This window comes from Astyanax mexicanus, chromosome 21, assembly GCF_023375975.1.
Source record: "Astyanax mexicanus isolate ESR-SI-001 chromosome 21, AstMex3_surface, whole genome shotgun sequence".
In the NCBI taxonomy this organism is placed as follows: Eukaryota; Metazoa; Chordata; class Actinopteri; order Characiformes; family Acestrorhamphidae; genus Astyanax; species Astyanax mexicanus.
The window spans coordinates 34,882,832-34,900,882 of record NC_064428.1 but is presented as its reverse complement, the minus strand read 5'-3'; the positions used below and the strand labels follow the sequence as shown (position 1 = coordinate 34,900,882).

At 37.8% G+C, this 18,051-nt stretch overlaps 2 protein-coding genes across 8 annotated transcripts in view; one reads left to right on the top strand and one right to left on the bottom strand.

Moving 5' to 3' along the window:
• LOC103046985 (Na(+)/H(+) exchange regulatory cofactor NHE-RF2) overlaps positions 1-8,614 on the top strand; it is a 28,514-nt gene extending 19,900 nt beyond the window's left edge. Inside the window, exons 5-7 of the mRNA XM_022674519.2 lie at positions 276-429; positions 1,241-1,479; positions 3,957-8,614. Of these exons, the coding sequence (XP_022530240.1) occupies positions 276-429; positions 1,241-1,479; positions 3,957-4,175 (612 nt within the window). The 3' untranslated portion in view covers positions 4,176-8,614. The remainder of the gene's footprint in view (positions 1-275; positions 430-1,240; positions 1,480-3,956) is intronic.
• The window catches only part of LOC103032879 (transportin-2), a 63,291-nt gene that overhangs the window by 14,143 nt on the left and 31,097 nt on the right, over positions 1-18,051 (bottom strand). For 6 of the 7 annotated variants that reach the window (XM_049469185.1, XM_022674518.2, XM_049469184.1 and 3 more), the window contains one exon: positions 15,534-15,611. The exons of the other annotated variant lie outside the window; for it this stretch is intronic. The gene's annotated coding sequence lies outside the window, so the exon portion shown is untranslated. The remainder of the gene's footprint in view (positions 1-15,533; positions 15,612-18,051) is intronic. 7 annotated transcript variants of the gene reach the window in all.

Below are 18,051 nucleotides of genomic sequence, written 5' to 3'. Positions count from 1 at the left end.
CTCAGGGCTCTGGCAGCTGATGGCGAGCTGCATGACTGGGATTCGAACCAGAAATAAAATGGCAGCGCTTTAGACCACTGGACCACTCGGCACTCCGGTTTACATACTTTTGCCACTCAAAAATATCTAATGTCAGACCATGTTCCTCAATAGATAAATGACCAGGTATAATATTTTTGTTCATAGAAAAGTCTTTAGATAAATCTGTTGACATTCAAGGTAGAATTTACCCGTTTATTTATATAGTCTCAGCACTATGCTTCTCTGTGTTTCAGGTGAATGATCGGAGCATCGAGGGGATGAAGCACGCGGAGGTGGTGGCGTTTATTCGGCATGGGCAGGGGTGCGCCACGCTGCTGGTGGTCGACCCAGAAACAGACACTCTGTTTAAAAGACTGGGAATCACGCCCACCACAGAACACCTTAAAGGTACAGTAAAGCCTCAGCAGCTGGGTGGGTTTATTTAAAGGGGGTAGGATGGTTGGATGGATGGATTGATGGTTGGTTGGATGGATGGAAGGATGCTTGATTGGTTGGTTGGATGGATGGACGAATGCTTGGTTGGCTGGATGGTTGGTTGGCTGGTTGGCTGGATTAATGCTTGGTTGGATGGATGGTTGGTTGGATTCTTGGTTGGATGGATAGATGGATGCTTGGTTGGATGGATGGATGCTTGGTTGGATGGTTGGTTGGATTCTTGGATGGATGGATGCTTGGATGGATAGATGGATGCTTGGTTGGATGGATGGATGCTTGGTTGGATGGATGGTTGGATTCTTGGTTGGATGGATGCTTGGTTGGATGGATGGATGCCTGGATTCTTGGTTGGATGGATGGATTCTTGGTGGGATGGATGCTTGGATGCTTTATTGAACCCAAAGTAACTTTAGCTGCTACGGTATCCTAGTTGATTGCTATACTGTTGCTTAACAGTGGCTCACATAAAGTTACTAACTGTTTGCTGTGGTGTACATAAGTGGTTGCTATGGTGTTGCTATGGTATCTAGGGAAGTTACTATGATATCTGAAGTGGCTCATATAAAGTTACTAACTAGTTAATATGATCTTGATAAGTGGATGCTATGGGATTCTAGTTGACTGCAGTACTGTATACAGTTTTATGTGGTCTAAATAGACTTTTACTGTTTACTCTTTTTTTGAAATATAACTGAATTTCCACTGAATGTCAAAACAGGACAATTTTTAATTCAGTGTTTTCACTTTCACTTTTTTTTTACAGAGGACTGTGTGGACGGACCTCTCATAGAGAGCCCAGTGTCTAACTGCCCAATCACAGACAGTTCTGCATCTCCTTCACCAATCACTGATGGCCCCCTGAGCTCTCCGCCAATCATCAACATCACGCTGACAGATCCACCAATCACAAACGGCTCTCTGAAGCACCAGGGAAGCTCCTCCTCCCATTCCACCATATCAGATACGAGCTTGGAGCTCAGGAACCTGGACACTGCCAGCAAGGTAGACAATAAGAGTTTTTTAACATTATAGAGATAAAAACACCCCAGCTAAATCTATGACTATGAAGGAACACATAAGGAATCATGTAGTAAATTAAAAATATTAAACAACCCAAAATACTTTGTGAAGAAAAACTAAACTTTGACTTTATACAAGAAGTTATTTAAGCTAAAAAAATAACAGAAAAACAGTGGTTTATTTAACATGTAAAAATTGTCCTTTCCATTTGGGTTCAGAAAGATCCAATCAGTCCAAAAACTGTCATCATGTGACCAATAGATGGGAGGGGCAGTGTCTCCATATAAGGCCAAAGAAAAATTAAAAAATGAAGTGTCATGGTGTATATATATATATACACCATGTCGGCAATTGGTCGGCAATTGAGTTATATTTTCCAAACCATTAAAAAAGTGTAATGGGATGGAGCTACAGACTAGTAGCTCTCCAGCCCAGAGGGTTTGTAGAACAGTTGATCTCAAAGCAGGTAAACTTTCTTCCAAGAAGAAATAAATGAATAAATAAACACATAAAAACCGGTCCTCATGCGGGATCGAACCCATGTCATCAAAAAACGCCCTTATAAGGAGATAAGAGGCCCAAGAACGGGCGTAAACCAAAGTTATGCTGAATGCGAGAGAGAGAGAGAGACAGGGGAGGAATGTAAACAAAAGCTCACCAGAGAAGCTTTTTATTATTTTTATTTTTTCATTATCGCTCATTAGGGCTGAACGATTAATTGCATTTGCGATAATCTCGCGATATTTTAAAACGCGATTCTCTAACCGCACTGGCTGCGATTTGACTGGTCACGTGACTTGGGAGCGAGCCAAGCCGAGGACGAGCGGCGCATACCCGAGCAGAAGGCAGGGAGGTGGAGAAGTGAAGTCAACACAGCGCACTTTAGGGCGTTTTCACACCAGCACTATTTGGTCTGGTTAAAATGAACTCTGGTCCGTTTGTAACTTGTGCGGTTCGATTGAGCAGGTGTGAAAATAGTAATCGCACTGGAGTGCGGATCAAAAGAACCGGACCGAGACCAGCTAGAGGAGGTGGTCTCGGTCCAGTACCAAACGAACTCTGGAGCGGTTCGCTTGTGGTGAGAACGTGATCCGGTCTCGATCGGATCCAGCTATTAAATATAAGCCATTTATTTGAGCTAAACTGCTAAAAAAGCAAGCATAGTTTAAACTAATATATTAGCCAGATAACGCTAATTACCACAGCTGTGAACAAACACTGTGTCCAGGCACGCGCTGCATTCACTGCTCTGTTTATTATGTATAAATCTGCGCTGCATTCATAGCTCACAGCCGCGTAACTCTGTTTATTATCTATAAATCTGCGCTGCACGCAGAAACACTGTGTTTGAAAGTGCAGTGTTTCAGCGTTCAGTGTTAAAGCACAGATATTTGCGCTGGAACACAAAATCTTCTCGCTGTATTTACTTTTTTCGTATATTTATATTTAATGTACTCCCGTGTCAGACAGCTCTGACCAATCAGAGGACACAGGCTGCTCGCGTGGTTTATTGATGCGCATTTTGGTGCGTTTACATTTATGCCTGTGGGAAACCAGACCGAACAGAGCGAGAAAACGCTCCAAGTAAACGAACTCATTAGAAACAAACTACAGGTGTGAAAACGCCCTTGTTGCACAATGGCTTCAGGCTCGAAGGAACACATCAGTTGTGTAGAATTACTTTGGCTTTAAAAAAGAAGATGCTGCTCAACGTCAGGTACTGTGGTAAACGTGCCTTGCTACTGTTGCTACGACGCGAGGTAACACTACAAACCTTTTTCAGCATTTAAAAAAAACACCACAAAGCCTCGTGTGGTATTTGCAAGGCTAAAATGCCAACGACCAGTGCTGCATCCTCAAATACAGAAAATAACGAGTTTGTTAAAGCAGATTCTCTTTATGTTTTTTGCACTTTAATTTTTCATGATGATGTTAGCTGGAGAGCAGTAAGTTAAATTTTGTATATCTATTGTTTTTCCTAATTTAAAAAAAATGGTGAAAAGGAAAAGCTATTTATCTATTTATTTTTCTATAAAAAAAAACAAATGATGAAAAGGAAAAGCATAGATTTTTTTGCTTTATTGTTATCTGTGCTTTAAATAAATCTGACATTGTTTATTATTAAACAGATTGATTTATTGCTTCTGTTGTTGAAACATACTTGAGAAGACAAAAAATCGCATTTTAAATCGCAATCGCAATTTATAGATAAAAAATTGCAATTAGATTATTTTCCTAAATCGTTCAGCCCTATCGCTCATTATAGTTTAAACAACCTCACAGGCCAGATGTTTCACGCCTGCGGGCCACATCTGGCCCTCGAGCCACCTACTGCTGACCCCTAAAATATAGTTTAGAATTCATATTTCTGTTTAATGGTAACTGATATGAGCAGAACATGGAAAAAACTGCTTTTAAGTCTCTATTTAGTTCATTTTTGGTTTGGTTTCTTTTTACAGATATTTGGAGATTTGGACCGTCATAAGCGCCACAGTGCCCCCGCTGGCCACCAGGAACTAAAGCCCCAGAAACCAACACTGGACCCGTTCATAGACAGCGGTCTACGCCTGAGCCCCACTGCGGCCGAGGCCAAGCAGAAGGTCAGGGCCAAAAAAGCCAACAAGAGAGCGCCCCCTATGGACTGGAGCAAGAAACAGGAGCTCTTCAGCAACTTCTGAAGAGCTGAGACCACAGAAACTCTTCTAAAACTCAACGTTAGAAACCTAATTTCCAGAGAACGGACTGAACGTTTTACCCTGGAATAGGATTTAAGAGGAATTAGGAAGACCAACCGCTCTTTGTATTTTTTTTCCACATAAAACGACCACGTCTCAGGAACAGTGTAGAGTTGCTATGATAAGAAGTGACACTTATAACATCCTGAAAGGTGAAAAGAAGAGGAATTATAACAATTCCACACAGGAACCACTCCTAGATCCCTAATTTAGACTGAATTACAAACATAAACGCACCAAAATATGCACCAAAAAAACACGCAAGCACATGGTCTCCTCTGATTGGTCAGAGCTGTCTGGCACGGGAGCAAGAAAGTAAATATAGCGAGAAGATTCTGTGTTCCGGCGTAGTAAATAAAGTCGCACGTCTGAGAGCAGTGAAGGCAGCACATACTGTGCTCAGTGTAAACAACATGGAGCAGCAGCAGAGACAGCATTTGTTCATAGCTGTGGCATTTAGTGTTATCTGGCTCATATATCAGATTAAACTGCACCTAACTCAGCAGTTAAGCTCAAATAAAAGGAGTATATTTGATAGCTGGGTTGGATCGAGACCGGATCATGTTCTCACCACAAGTGAAGCGCTCCAGGGTTCGTTTGGGATCTGCAATCAAGTGTGATTACTGTTTCCACACCTGCTCAATCGAAACGTACTAAGAGCTCAAACCCATTAGAGTCCATTTTAACCGAACTGCTTTAATAGTGCTGGTGTGAAAACGCTCTTAGACTGAAAAAAGCACTTTTCTATTGCTTAAGTTAGTTACTGTTTATTGGTCTTATTGCCATAGGAGACACAAGAGCCAAAGAAAAGCCAGTGAAGAGTCAAACAGCAGGTGAGATTTTGTGGGTTTTGGAAAGTTGTATAAAAAGAATGATACAGTTGATAAGAAGTAAAAGTAAAGTGTTCAGAAGTAAAAGTTAGTTTGTTCAGATGGGTTCATGTTTTTTGGAGAGCATGACGAATCATTTACGTCAAATACTGTGGTGAAAGGAGGTGAAGAAGTGAAAGAAAAGGACCGAAGCAGCAAGACCCGGGACTCTGAATGAAGTAAAGGTTAATAATGATTCCAAATCTGATTGATATTCTCAAGTAAATGCTATTAAAGTATAAAGAGATAACTTTAATGTTTAATATGCTGCTTTTAATACACATATATATGTACTAATATAAGCAGTGTATAAGCTGTGTATATTAATATACACATTATGAAACATGCTACTGACAGTTTAACAGCTAGAACCAATTTTAGAAACTAAATTCAGGATTTTCTATAGTTCTTTATTTGAGTTTTTAACACCAGTCTTGGGTTTCTTTCTGGCACTAACTGTGAAACAGCGACTCCTGCAGTATATCACACTGGTCACACTTTATTTTGGGAGTTTTGTACCCCAAACAGAAAAGAAATACATTTCAAATATATTCAAATATATACAGCTCTGGGAAAAAATAAGAGAGCGCTTAAAAATGATGAGTTTCTTTGATTTTACCAAATTGAAAACCTCTGGAATATAATCAAGAGGAAGATGGATGATCACAAGCCATCAAACCACCAAACTGAACTGCTTGAATTTCTGCACCAGGAGTAAAGCAGCATAAAGTTATCCAAAAGCAGTGTGTAAGACTGGTGGAGGAGAACATGATGCCAAGATGCATAAAAAAAAAACTGTGATTAAAAACAGGGTTATTCCTGTAAATAAATGCTCTAAATGACTAAAATATTTTTATTTGTAATTTGGGAGAAATATTCTCTGTAGTTTATAGAATAAAACAACAATGTTCATTTTACTCAAACATAAACCTATAAATAACAAAATCAGAGAAACTGAACTTTTTTTCAGAGCTGTATTTTTTCTGGTCATTTTAATACATTCATGCATATATTTATTTTCTGTATGGAACAGGGTGGTCTACAGATGCTAAACTTTAATGTAACTCAGGTTTAAAATAAGGTTTATAATATATATATATAACCATGGTATATTATAATTACAGTCATATTAGTTAATAGTTATAATTACAGTGATTACAGTTTCTCTCAAAATAAAGTATTACCATTAAACACATCGTAATAACATCATAGCATAGATAAAAACATTAATGAAATGCTAATATTCAAAAAAATACACTCAATAAACATAAGAAATATCATTAATAGCTCAGTAAATGATATAAAATGTTATAAAACATCACTATGTTTTAGGATTAGAATGATTTAAGCCTCTGTTAGAGCTGAATTATTGTTAACTCCATCGTGCAGACTCTGTCTTTCACTTTATTTATGAATAAAAGTTTTTAAAACACTAGAAAATATAGTTTTTGCTGTGTTTTTATATGCACTGCAGCTGACTGTGTGTGGTGCAACCTGATGGTCTCTCAGGCTTTAAGGCGCAGTTCCTCCTCCAGCCACCAGAGGGTAGTGAAGTGACTCATGCATTTTTCTGTCCTCTTAATTGAAATATATAAATATATATGTATTTTAATATGGTTATGTTTTTTTTCCTAATTATAAACATTAAAAAGAAATAATAAAGACTTTATATATTACTAATAAACTTGCAGAGACTACACTCCTTTATAATAAGCCACAGCATGCATAAAAATATGCAGTGCAATTTGATTTGTTCCATTTTTGATAGGAAGTTTATGACTTTTTTACTTTTTAATTAACTTTAAGTCAAATAAAAGTTAAATATATGGTTTATCTTGCTGACAGGGACATTTTCAACCCTCATTTCAATCCTCATTTCAGCACAATGTCAGATATTAAACACACGTTCTTAAGGGTAAAAAAATAATTTAATTAAACTAATTTAACCTAATTTAAGTGTGTGAAACAAAGAAATGTTGAAAGTTAAAAGTTAGACTGTTCAAAGCTTTATTAGGCCATAAACATTCATTTATCATTTTTTTTCTCCCATAATATTGCAAATGTTTTGTTATATACATGTTTTTTCATTTATGTGTAATAGAACAACACAAAAACTGATTGAAAATTGATATGATTTTAAGCAAAACTCAACAAAAATGGGTCAGACAAAAATATTTGGAAAAAAGAACTGAAATCAGTCGCTTCCTATAACCATCAACAAGCTTTTCATACTTCTCAATTGGAATTTTGGACCATTCTTCCTTTACAAACTGCTCCAGATCTTTAATATGTGAAGGGTGCTTTTCCCAACAGCCGTTTTAAATGTCTCCACAGGTGTTCAATGGGATTTATATCCAGATTAATTTCTGAATCTGGATCTAACTCTCCAGTGTTTTCATCTATCTCTTGGTGCTTTTTGAAGTATGTTTTGGGTCACTGTCCTGCTGGAAGACCCAATACCTAAGATACAAACCAAGATTTCTGATACTGTGTCCTACATTGTGACCCTAAATCCTTTGGTAATCTTCAGATTTAATGATGCCTTGATACATTCAAGGTACCCAGTGCCAGAGGCAGCAAACCAATAACCCCAAAACATATTTGAAACATCACCATATTTGACTGTTTCTTTGTGGGCCTCGTTCCATTTTTCGGGAAAACAGTAGGATGATGTGCTTTACCAAAAAGGTAAAAGCTCTATTGTGGTCTTATCTTTTTTTTTTGGCTTACTCACGTACAAGTTGGCAAACTGTAGTCTAGCTTTTTTATGTCTCTGTTAGCGATTTTCCACCAAAAGAACCAAAAACCAGCCCATGTTTCCACCAGTTTTAGTGGAACCATCAAAATGTCACATCATACGTCACTACCAGAGCGGAAATGCTAGTGTACAAACAGACACGCCCACAAATGTTGTCTCTGTTCATGCTAAAGAACCTACTATTCTTTGGTTCCTGCTCTAAACAAACATTCCTGGTTCTAAAAGCTGCTTTTGTTGGTAGAAACGCATCAACCCAGTTTAAAATTAGGTTCACGAACCAGAACAGTGCCAGTTCCACGTTGGTGGAAAAGCCCTATATGTCAGCAGAGAACTTTAAAGCAGAACTCTGGTGTAAAATGGACTTTTGTTGTAGTTGGGTTGGGTTGGGTTGGGTAGTCGAGTTTAACGCCACATCAGCTCGTCGGCTATTTCGCGGCAGGAAAGGTACTGTCCAATCACAAGGTTCTACGATCTAAGCCATCGCAAGGCAGACAGACACAGACAGACACACAGACACATTCACTCACACACTCACACCTAATTTCAATTTCAATTTCAATCAAGTTCCAATTAGCCTGAACGTGCCGTCTTTGGACTGTGGGAGGAAACCGGAGAACCCGGAGGAAACCCACGCAGACACGGGGAGAACGTGCAAACTCCACACAGAAAGACCCAGGTCGCCCCAGCCGGGAATCGAACCCAGGCCGTCTTGCTGTGAGGCGGAAGTGCTACCCACCGCGCCACCGTGCCGCCCTGACTTTTGTTGTAGTAAATCATGATAAAAGTTCTTATCTTTGATGAATAGCACACCTCCGCTCTCCCACAGCGTTCAGAGATCCAGTAATTTTAACAGTTTGTCCAAAAACCCTTCAGACTGGGTGACACGGGGCATAATTTACCCTGATAAATCACTTTTTACACCGTTATCCAGCTCAAAGTAGCTCCACACCTCCTTACTAGAATCTGAAGAGCCCTGACATTTAAAACGAGGCATTAATAACTTAAAAATTGCAGAAGAACCTTATTAAAAACCTCTGTTTACATCCCATAACACTAGCTTCAGCTCCGAGCACCGCCATTACTGAACTGATAATGACATAGACATATATACATAGACTCCACATAGCCTGCCTCCTGGCGCCAGCTGCTACGCTATGCACACGGAGCTGAAAGCTATAGCATTATGGGATGTAAACAGTGGTTTTTAATAAACTTCTTGGGCACTTTTTAAGTTATTAATGCCTCGGTTTAAAAGTCAGATCTCTTTAGATTCTAGTAAGGAGGTGTGGAGCTACTTTGAGCTGGATAACTGTGGAAAAAGTGATTTATCAGGGTAAATTATGTCCCATGTCTCCCAGTCTGAAGGGTGTTTGGATAAACTGTTAAAATTTCTGGCTCTCTGAACGCCGTGGGAGGGTGTGCTATTCATCAAAGATAAGAACATTTTATCATGTTTTACTACAACAAAATTCCATTTTACACCAGAGTTCTCCATTAATTCAAATGTCGACCGATAGTTTGCTCTGACACTGATGCACCCTGAGCCTACAGGACAGATTGAATTCATTTGGAACTTGAATGGAGCTGCTTATCCAAATTTATCCCTCCCGACTAGGCCTGTGTTGCAACCTTTTATCAATTTCTTCTCCGTCCACATCTAGGGGGGTTAGCTACAGTGCTGTAGGTTGTAAATGTCTTGATTTTGTTGCGCACCGTAGACAAAGAAACATCAAGATCTCTGGGGATGGACATGAACCTTGAGATATTTGAGATATTTAGACAGTTTTCCTCTTGTCTTTCAGTTCTCCATACTCCCGCCCGGATGGGATTAGTTTCCCATATTTCACACTTCTACTCAGTGATAAAACTCCTGCATTCGGACTGCAATTAAAAAACAGGACGACCAGTGAGTTTTTTTTTGCTTTCTTGGTCACGTGGCATCGTGTTCAGTAGCTCCTCCATTTCCACTCACTGTTGTGTTTTTAACGTAGATCTTCATGGAAACGTGCACCTAAAGTGTAATTACGGTGCGCGGCAGTGGACAAATAGCTATTTTATTAAACGTGAGGAGACGAAACTCAGAGATGTGCATCCGGACGGGACTAAAATTACCGGAGGAGCACACACTTGTTACTTTCCACAGGAAAAGTAAGGAGATTAAACGAGCATCACATGCTTAAAACTAAATTATTTACCAGGAGTTTTTAAAAGGTGGCAATTAAAAAAATTGTTTTGTATAAAATTATATCAATTATAGCTTTTTTCTCTGTTTTTTTTTTTTTTTACACACAAAGGAAATAAACATGTATATTAAAACGTGTAATTTTATTAACTGTGTAGGAGAAATATTTTACTCTCTGAAGAAATACTTCAGGAGTGCCAACATTTTTGGCCACAGCCGTAAAAATGTATATTAAAAAAGAATATTAACTCTGTTACTCCAGCTGTGAGAGAAACCATATATATTGTTCCTTCTTCCTCTTCTCTACTCCTCTATCCCATTATTTCCCTCTGACCTCCTTAAGGCCCTATCTATAGATGCTTTATTTTTAACTTCTATTATTTTTGTACTTAACCTCTTCTATTATTTGCACTTCAATATTGTAAGTCGCTTTGGACAAAAGCGTCCGCCAAATGTAATGTAATGTAATGAAACGACTGCAGTAAAACAGACCACTGAACCAGAGATAAGGAGGAGGAGTGTAAACTGTGTTTATAAATAGGACAAAAAGTCAACTCATACTTTCAGACACACACACACACACACACACACACACACTTCTCTGTCTACAGGGTTCATCGTTCAGGAAGGACCTACAGCGTTTTGCATGTTTGTCTCATTTGTTTCTGATTATTCAACACATTTTAATATGACATAAGAACAACACGAGTAAACACACACTGCAGTTTTAGAAGTGTTTTTTAAACCTACACTACACCGACTAAAGGTTTAAAGTACTTTCACTTACATCTTGCATTTATTGTTTTGTTTTCTATAATTCTACGTATTAAAGGGATACTAAACTAAACCCTAAACCATATTTTATTTTCATTAATAGCTGAAATGTGTAACTTCTTGTAAAGTAGTAAAACATACCAGTCCTGCTTAAAAACTGTATAAATTTTCCTAACCTTTAAAAAACACTTTTATCGGTAATTTCTAATTTTGGTGCTATGGGTGAGAATGATGTTCTGTGTACTTTGGTAATCAATCAATAGTCTAATCAATAATCCCGCCTCCCCGCTGACATCCAGCCATTTACGTCTCAAGCAGAGGCCCACTGCTGATGCTGCAGCTCAGCCAATCAGCTCTCCCTCCTGCCCCCCCACCTCTAAACCCCATACATCATACATTTGCCTTTTTCAAATTTGAGGTAAGGGTGGAGCTACAATCAGGGGGTTTTAGTGCCTCTTTTAAAATGAGTTAATACTGCTTTTGTTGGAGTAACTGTCTATACCATCCAGGGAAGACTTTCAAGATTTTTCTTCAAGAGCATAGCTGTGAGAATTTGATTGAATTCCAGAGAACATGGTTATAACACTCTGCGCAATACACAACTCAATACTTGTGGTTATATAACTCTCTAGCCAATAGGTTCTATAGATGTCTATTTGCTCCAGATAGTCCTATTCTATTGGCAACACTGTGTGCACATGCACATTTGTGTCGGCAATGTGTGCAACTTAACAAAAGAAAAAAGAAAAAGTATCTGAATGCACTCATTTATTTAAAGGGGTGTCCATAAACATTCAGGCATGCTAAATTATACAGTTAACCCTGGTATAATCAGTGCTAGACCTTTAAAACTAACACTGCATTGCACCATAAGAATATTGTAACAACTGTCAAACATGGTGGTGGTAGTGTGATGATAGTTTAGGGCAGCTCTGCTTCTACAGGAAATAGATGGCAAGTCAAAACTGATGTAACCATGATAGGAAAATGTCCTGATCATCAGATTTAAAGCTCAAGTGCAGTTGGGTTATGCAGCATGACAATGATCTGAAACACGTAATCAAGTCCACTTTTAAATATTGAAATGAAACAAAATTAGCCCCTACAGTATATTACACTGTGCTAAACTAAACTACAATGCTTAATTCTCAAACAGAATATTCAGAATTATGGACTTTCTAATGCTTAAAAATCTGAATGTTGCTACATGCTAAGCTAACACTGCTACAGACTGAACGGACCATAAGATCCCACACACAAACGTGTTAGCTTTGTTAAATGCAGTCAGTTAAGTGTGTTTGGGACTAGTAGTTTGAGTAGCTTCAGCTATTCTTATTATACATTTACTAAACGGTGCTACTCTAATCATACATTCATCTTAGTAGTGGTGTTCTAATCATACATTTACCTTAACAATGCTATTCTAATAAAAAAATTACCTAGGCAGTGCTATTTTAACAATACATTTACCTCAGTAGTGCTAATCTACTTATGAATTTCCCTCAGCCGTGCTATTCTAGTAATACAATTACCTCAGTAGTACTAATTTTTTTTTATAAATTTACCTCAGTAATGCTATTATAAACATACATTTACCTCGGCAATGCTAATCTAATTGTGCGTTTACCTGAGTAATGCTATTATAATAATTTATACATCTTAGTGGACGTATTATAATGCTATAATTAGAATCAGCAGTAGTATTCTAATCATACATTTACCTCAGTAGAGCTATAACAAAATATGTACCTTCACAGCACTATTCTAACCATACACATACCCCAGATGTACTGATCTACTTATAAATTTACGTAAATAATGCTATTATGATTAAACATTTACCTCAGTAGTGCCATTGTAATCATAAATATATCTCAGCAGTGCTATTACGATCATACATTTACGTAGAGCGTGATAATCTAATTTTAAACTCACCTGAGTGATGCTATTATAATTATTTATACACCTTAGTAGTGTTATTCTAATCCTATAGTTTTCTCAGCAGTGCTAATCTAATCATACATTGACCTCAGCAGTGCTAATTTACTTATACATGTACCATCGTAATGCTATTATAATCATATATTTACCTCAGAAGTGTTACTCTAATCATAGATACTATTCTAGATACTATTCTACTATTCTCAGCAGTATTATTCTAATATGAGTTTACCCCAGTAGCACTATTCTAATCATAAATTTCCCTCAGCATTGCTATTCTAATCATAAATTTCCCTCAGTTCAAATCAAACACAACTTATTGGAGGTGAGTTTTGAATCATGTCCATTTGTTCAGTTCGTGGTTTGGACTAAAATGATCTGGCTGAACAAGAGAAACCCGGCTCTGTGAAAACCCCTCTGAGTTTACGGTTGACTGGCTGCTTTGTGACAGAAGTGTTTCTTCCTCTTTAGAGAGACGTTCTGTTGTTTTCTACGTTTCTCCTTCCCACAGAAACTCAGAAACACTCAACAAACCCAAGCTAGAAGTGAATGTGAAGGTTTAGAAACCCCTGATCACTATGAATTTACCTAACTTGGACTTAAAATGAGAGAAATATTAAAAAATACAGACTTTAACTTACATAATACAGATGTCACAAGGGTATAAAAATGATTTTTTTTTCTGCTTTTGTTAGAGAATGTTTTCTTTTATACCATCCAAAGAAGACTTTTTACTAGATTTTGGTGTAGGGCATTGTTGTGAGGAGTGGACTGCATTCATTCTTGGATGATTGAATGATTTTTATCCCATCTAAAAGTACTGGATGGAGCTTCATCATTCTAGATAACAGTCCACAGCTCAATTCTGTGGGCTTTAAATACCTCTAGCTGTTTTTGTATTAATGGAAAATGTTATGGCTTCTAAGCCTCTCAAAACTTTGTTTTTAAATACATATTCTTGCTTTGTAACTTTTTTTTTCTGTAGGGGGAAAATGCATGATAAAAATGAGGTTTTAGCTATTATGTTCTTAGGTTTTAATTATGTTCATCCTCGCTTTATAGCTTAATTTTGTTATTTTTTCAGAAACAACTTCCTCTGTTTGTTTCTAATTACTGTCCACACGTCAACATTATTAAAATTCACACCAAAAAAATGTATTTTGCTCTTTTTCTTAAACATTGACTCCCAAATCCATACACATTTAGATTTAGCCATAATTAGCCTTGCACCAGACACTTTTCATAAAGTTTCAAATACTCCATTATGATGTATAGGTCTTTTTTTGTTTAAATAAAAATCGCAACATCGTCTCTTTTAAAAATGGACTTTTGCTGTAGTAAAACATGATAAAAAGTTTTTACCTTTGATGTATAGCACACCTCCGTTCTCCCACAGCGTTCCGAGATCCAGAAATTTTAACAGTTTCTACAAACACCCTTCAGACTGGGTGATGCAGGACATAATTTGCCCTGATAAATCACTTTTTACACCGTTATCCAGCTCAAAGTAGCTCCATGTCATTATCAGTACAGTGATGGCGGCACTCAGAGCTGAAGCTTACGTTATGGGAAGCAAACAGGGGTTTTTAATAAGCTTCTTCTACATTTTTTTAAGTTAATGCCTTGTTTTAAATGTCAGGGCTCTCCAGATTCTAGCAAGGAGGTGTGGAGCTACTTTGAGTCTGGATAACGGTGGAAAAAGTGATTTATCACGGCAAAATATACAGAGTGTACAGAGTGTAAAGAGTGCCGGGCAAAAAGCACAAAATTACTGTATCTCAGAAAGCTGTGGGAGAGCGGAGGTGTGCTATTCAACAAAGGTAAGAACTTTTTATCACGTTTTACTACAACAAATGTCCATTTTACACCAGAGTTCTGCTTTAAAAGAGACGATAGTAAGATTTTTAATCAAACAAAAAAGACTTAGATATCATAATGGAATATTTTAAACTTTATAAGTTTAAAGTGTCTGATGCAGAGTTAAATATGGCTAAATCTAAATGTGTATGGATTGCGGACCTACTTTGAGCTGGATAACGGTGTAAAAAGCGATTAATTGGGGCAAAATATGCCCCGAAGTGGACGTTGTACAGAGTGGTGGCCAAAAAACATAAAATTACTGTATCTCAGAAAGCTATAAGAGAGTGGAGGTGTGCTATTCAACAAAGGTTAAGTACTTTCTCCTTTAATACCTTGTATTATTTTGCCATTTTTCATTTTCTTTATTAAAAGAGTTCTGGCTTTCATTTACACTGACCTGTATATTCAGAGAGTCCTATTCTTTTGGCAGTATTGGGTGCAGCTTTATTAAAGCTAAATTATTATAGTTAAATGTAGCTTGCATAAATGTTGAGATAAATTCAGCATACTCCCGTAATACGTATATGTGTTTTTCTCAGTTTCTCCAATAAGTACACGCCCCCTTATTTGCATACGGCCAGTCTCTCTCTCCCCAACTCAGTCTCTCTCTCTTGCACACACACACACACACACACACACACTCTGAGAGAGAGATCATGAAGACAGCCCAAAACCAAGGGTAAGAGCTGAGTCGCTTCACTCAGCCACTGAGTCACAGAGTCACCGAGTCGCTGGCACCAGTGAGTCACTGAGTCACTTTAGGAAAGAGAAATGAATCCTTCACTATTCACTATTTTCACACGAATCTCCAGCTCTATATCTGGGTTCTCACCCATGCCAGAAAGTTCTAGTGAGTTCTAGTGAGTTCTAGTGAGTTCTAGTGAGTGCGCAGAGCAAGAAATAAAGATTGCACTTACGCTTTTGAGCCTCGTCGCCCCTTCACCTCCCTCCTGCTTCCTGTGCTGCGGCTTCATCACATTACCATTCACCACAGTCTACAGAAACAACACACACACACACACTGACACCAGAACAGCAGCAACTTTTATGCAAAAACATCTGAAACCACAAGACCCATTTTTACACACACACACACACATAATACAGAGAGCTAACTTGAGCTGTAAATGGTTACTCATTCACAGAGCAAACATATATTAATATTTATGTATTAAATAGTAATATATATTAATAAACCTTCTTTAAAAAACTCTCTTTACACCATAATCTATTATTTCATTCCTGAGTGTAACCAACCTTTATATATATGACTTGATGTCATATATAATATTGCTATTATCAGCACAGTGTTTAAAACACAGTGACTGTAGAGAAGCATGGTAATACAATATTTAATATGATGTTGCTGATGAGTAATTGCTAGGTGGTAGCTATGGTGTTCTCAGGGGGTTGCTCCTGTGCTGCTAAGTAGTTAAGTATTTACTAAGTGGTTGGTGAAACACCATAGGCACATCCTAAGTGGTTGCCAGGACAAAGCTACAGTGTTGCTATGTGTTTATGATTCCAAGGTGGTTTCCCAGGTCAATTCTATTTTTAATATTATAACTGGTTATAAAAAGAAAAACTGCTAGGGTGCTGCTGTTGTATTGTAAAAGTGGTTGCAGAGTGGTTGATAGGTGGTTGTCATGGTTTCCAGGTGGTTGCTAATTTATGTCTAAATGGTTCATAGGTTGCTGCTTTGGTATTCAAGCTGGTTGCTATTGTATGGCTAAGCAGATGATGGGTGATTGCTTTGGTATACCCGGCGGTTGCTATGGTATCCAAAGTGGATGCGACTGTGTAGCTAAGTGGCTTCTATAATATTCCTGGTATTTGCTAGTGAGTTTCTAAGTGGCTTCTAGGTCGCTGCTTTGGTATTCCAGATGGTTGTGTTGCTATGGTATCCAAGATGGATGCTATTGTGTAGCTAGGGGGTTGCTAATTTGTTTCTAAAGGTGTTTCTGAGGTTGCTGCTTTGCTTTTTTAGTTGGTTGCTACTGTATTGCTAAGTAGCTTATAGGTGATTGCTTAGTGGATGCTACTGTGTAGCTAAGTGGTCGCTACGGTGTTTCTAAATGTTTCTTAGGTTGCTCATTTGGTATTCCAGATGATTGTATTGCTAAGTAGTTGATATGTGATTGCCTTGGTATACCAGGTAGTTGCTACTGTGTAGCTAAGTGGTTACTAAGGTATCCCAGGCGGTTACTAATTTGTTTCCCGAGGTTGCTGCTTTGGTATTCTAGCTGGCTGCTACTGTATTGCTAAGTAGCTTATAGGTGATTGCTTTGGTAAACCAGGTGAATGCTACTGTGTAGCTAAGTGGTTACTAAGTGGTTGCTATGCTTTTTTAGGCAGTTGCTACTGTGTTTCTAAGTGATTCCTAGGTTGCTTCTTTGGTATTACAGATTATTGCATTGCTAAGTAGTCAATATGTGATTGCTTTGGTATACCAGGTGAATACTACTGTGTAGCTAAGTGGTTCCTATGGTATTCCATGTGGTTACTATTGTATTATTAAGTAGCTGATAGGTGGTTGCTATGGTATCCAAGGTAAGCTATTGTATTGGTAAGTGGCTGATGGGTATACCAGGTGGTTGCTAGGTTGTAGTTATGGTTTAATGGGCGGAGCTACACATCATTTATACTACTAGAACCGGCCAGCAGAGGTGCAAGACCTGTACCGGTTATATTTTTTATAGTCAAGTGATTTAACACACACAACACACACTGCATTATTTACCTCCATTATTCATCCTCCCATCATTCACTGCTTTCATTTTAATCCACAGCAGAACACAGAACACACAACAACATCATCACTGAGACACAAAACAACAAACAAGACAAAAGAGAGAGAGAGAAGGAGTCCACCAGTTGTATTTAATTGGTAAATTTGTCGGCATTAAATCCTTGTACAAAAAAATAATAAATAAAATAAAAACGAAACAAAAGAAAAAAGGGAAAAAGTGCATAACGAGAGCATTCCAATTTAAATCATGTGGTACTTTTTTTTTTTCACTGATATATCTTCCATTCAAGGATGCGTTCATAATTCACTAATGAAAAAACAAACAAAAAAAATTAACAAAAAACAGCAGTAGCAGCAAAATAAAAATCGAGACAAAAAAAAAGAAATGTCATTTTTGTAAAACTATATCTGATATAGTTGTGGTGCGCTGTATGAGAGGATTAACTCACTACATATCAAATATCAATATGGCATCAATAATTATCAGTACAAATACTTTCTCTCGGGCACACGCGCACAAACACGCGCACACTCACAAAAACACTCACGCACGCACTTACGCACATGCACGCATTCGCAAAAAACTCGTAAAGCGTGCTCAAGCATACACGTTGGTCACAGTTTACAGGTCAATAGGGGTCCAGGAGTCAAGTGTAATAATGTACCTTAGAACATTTAACCTATTA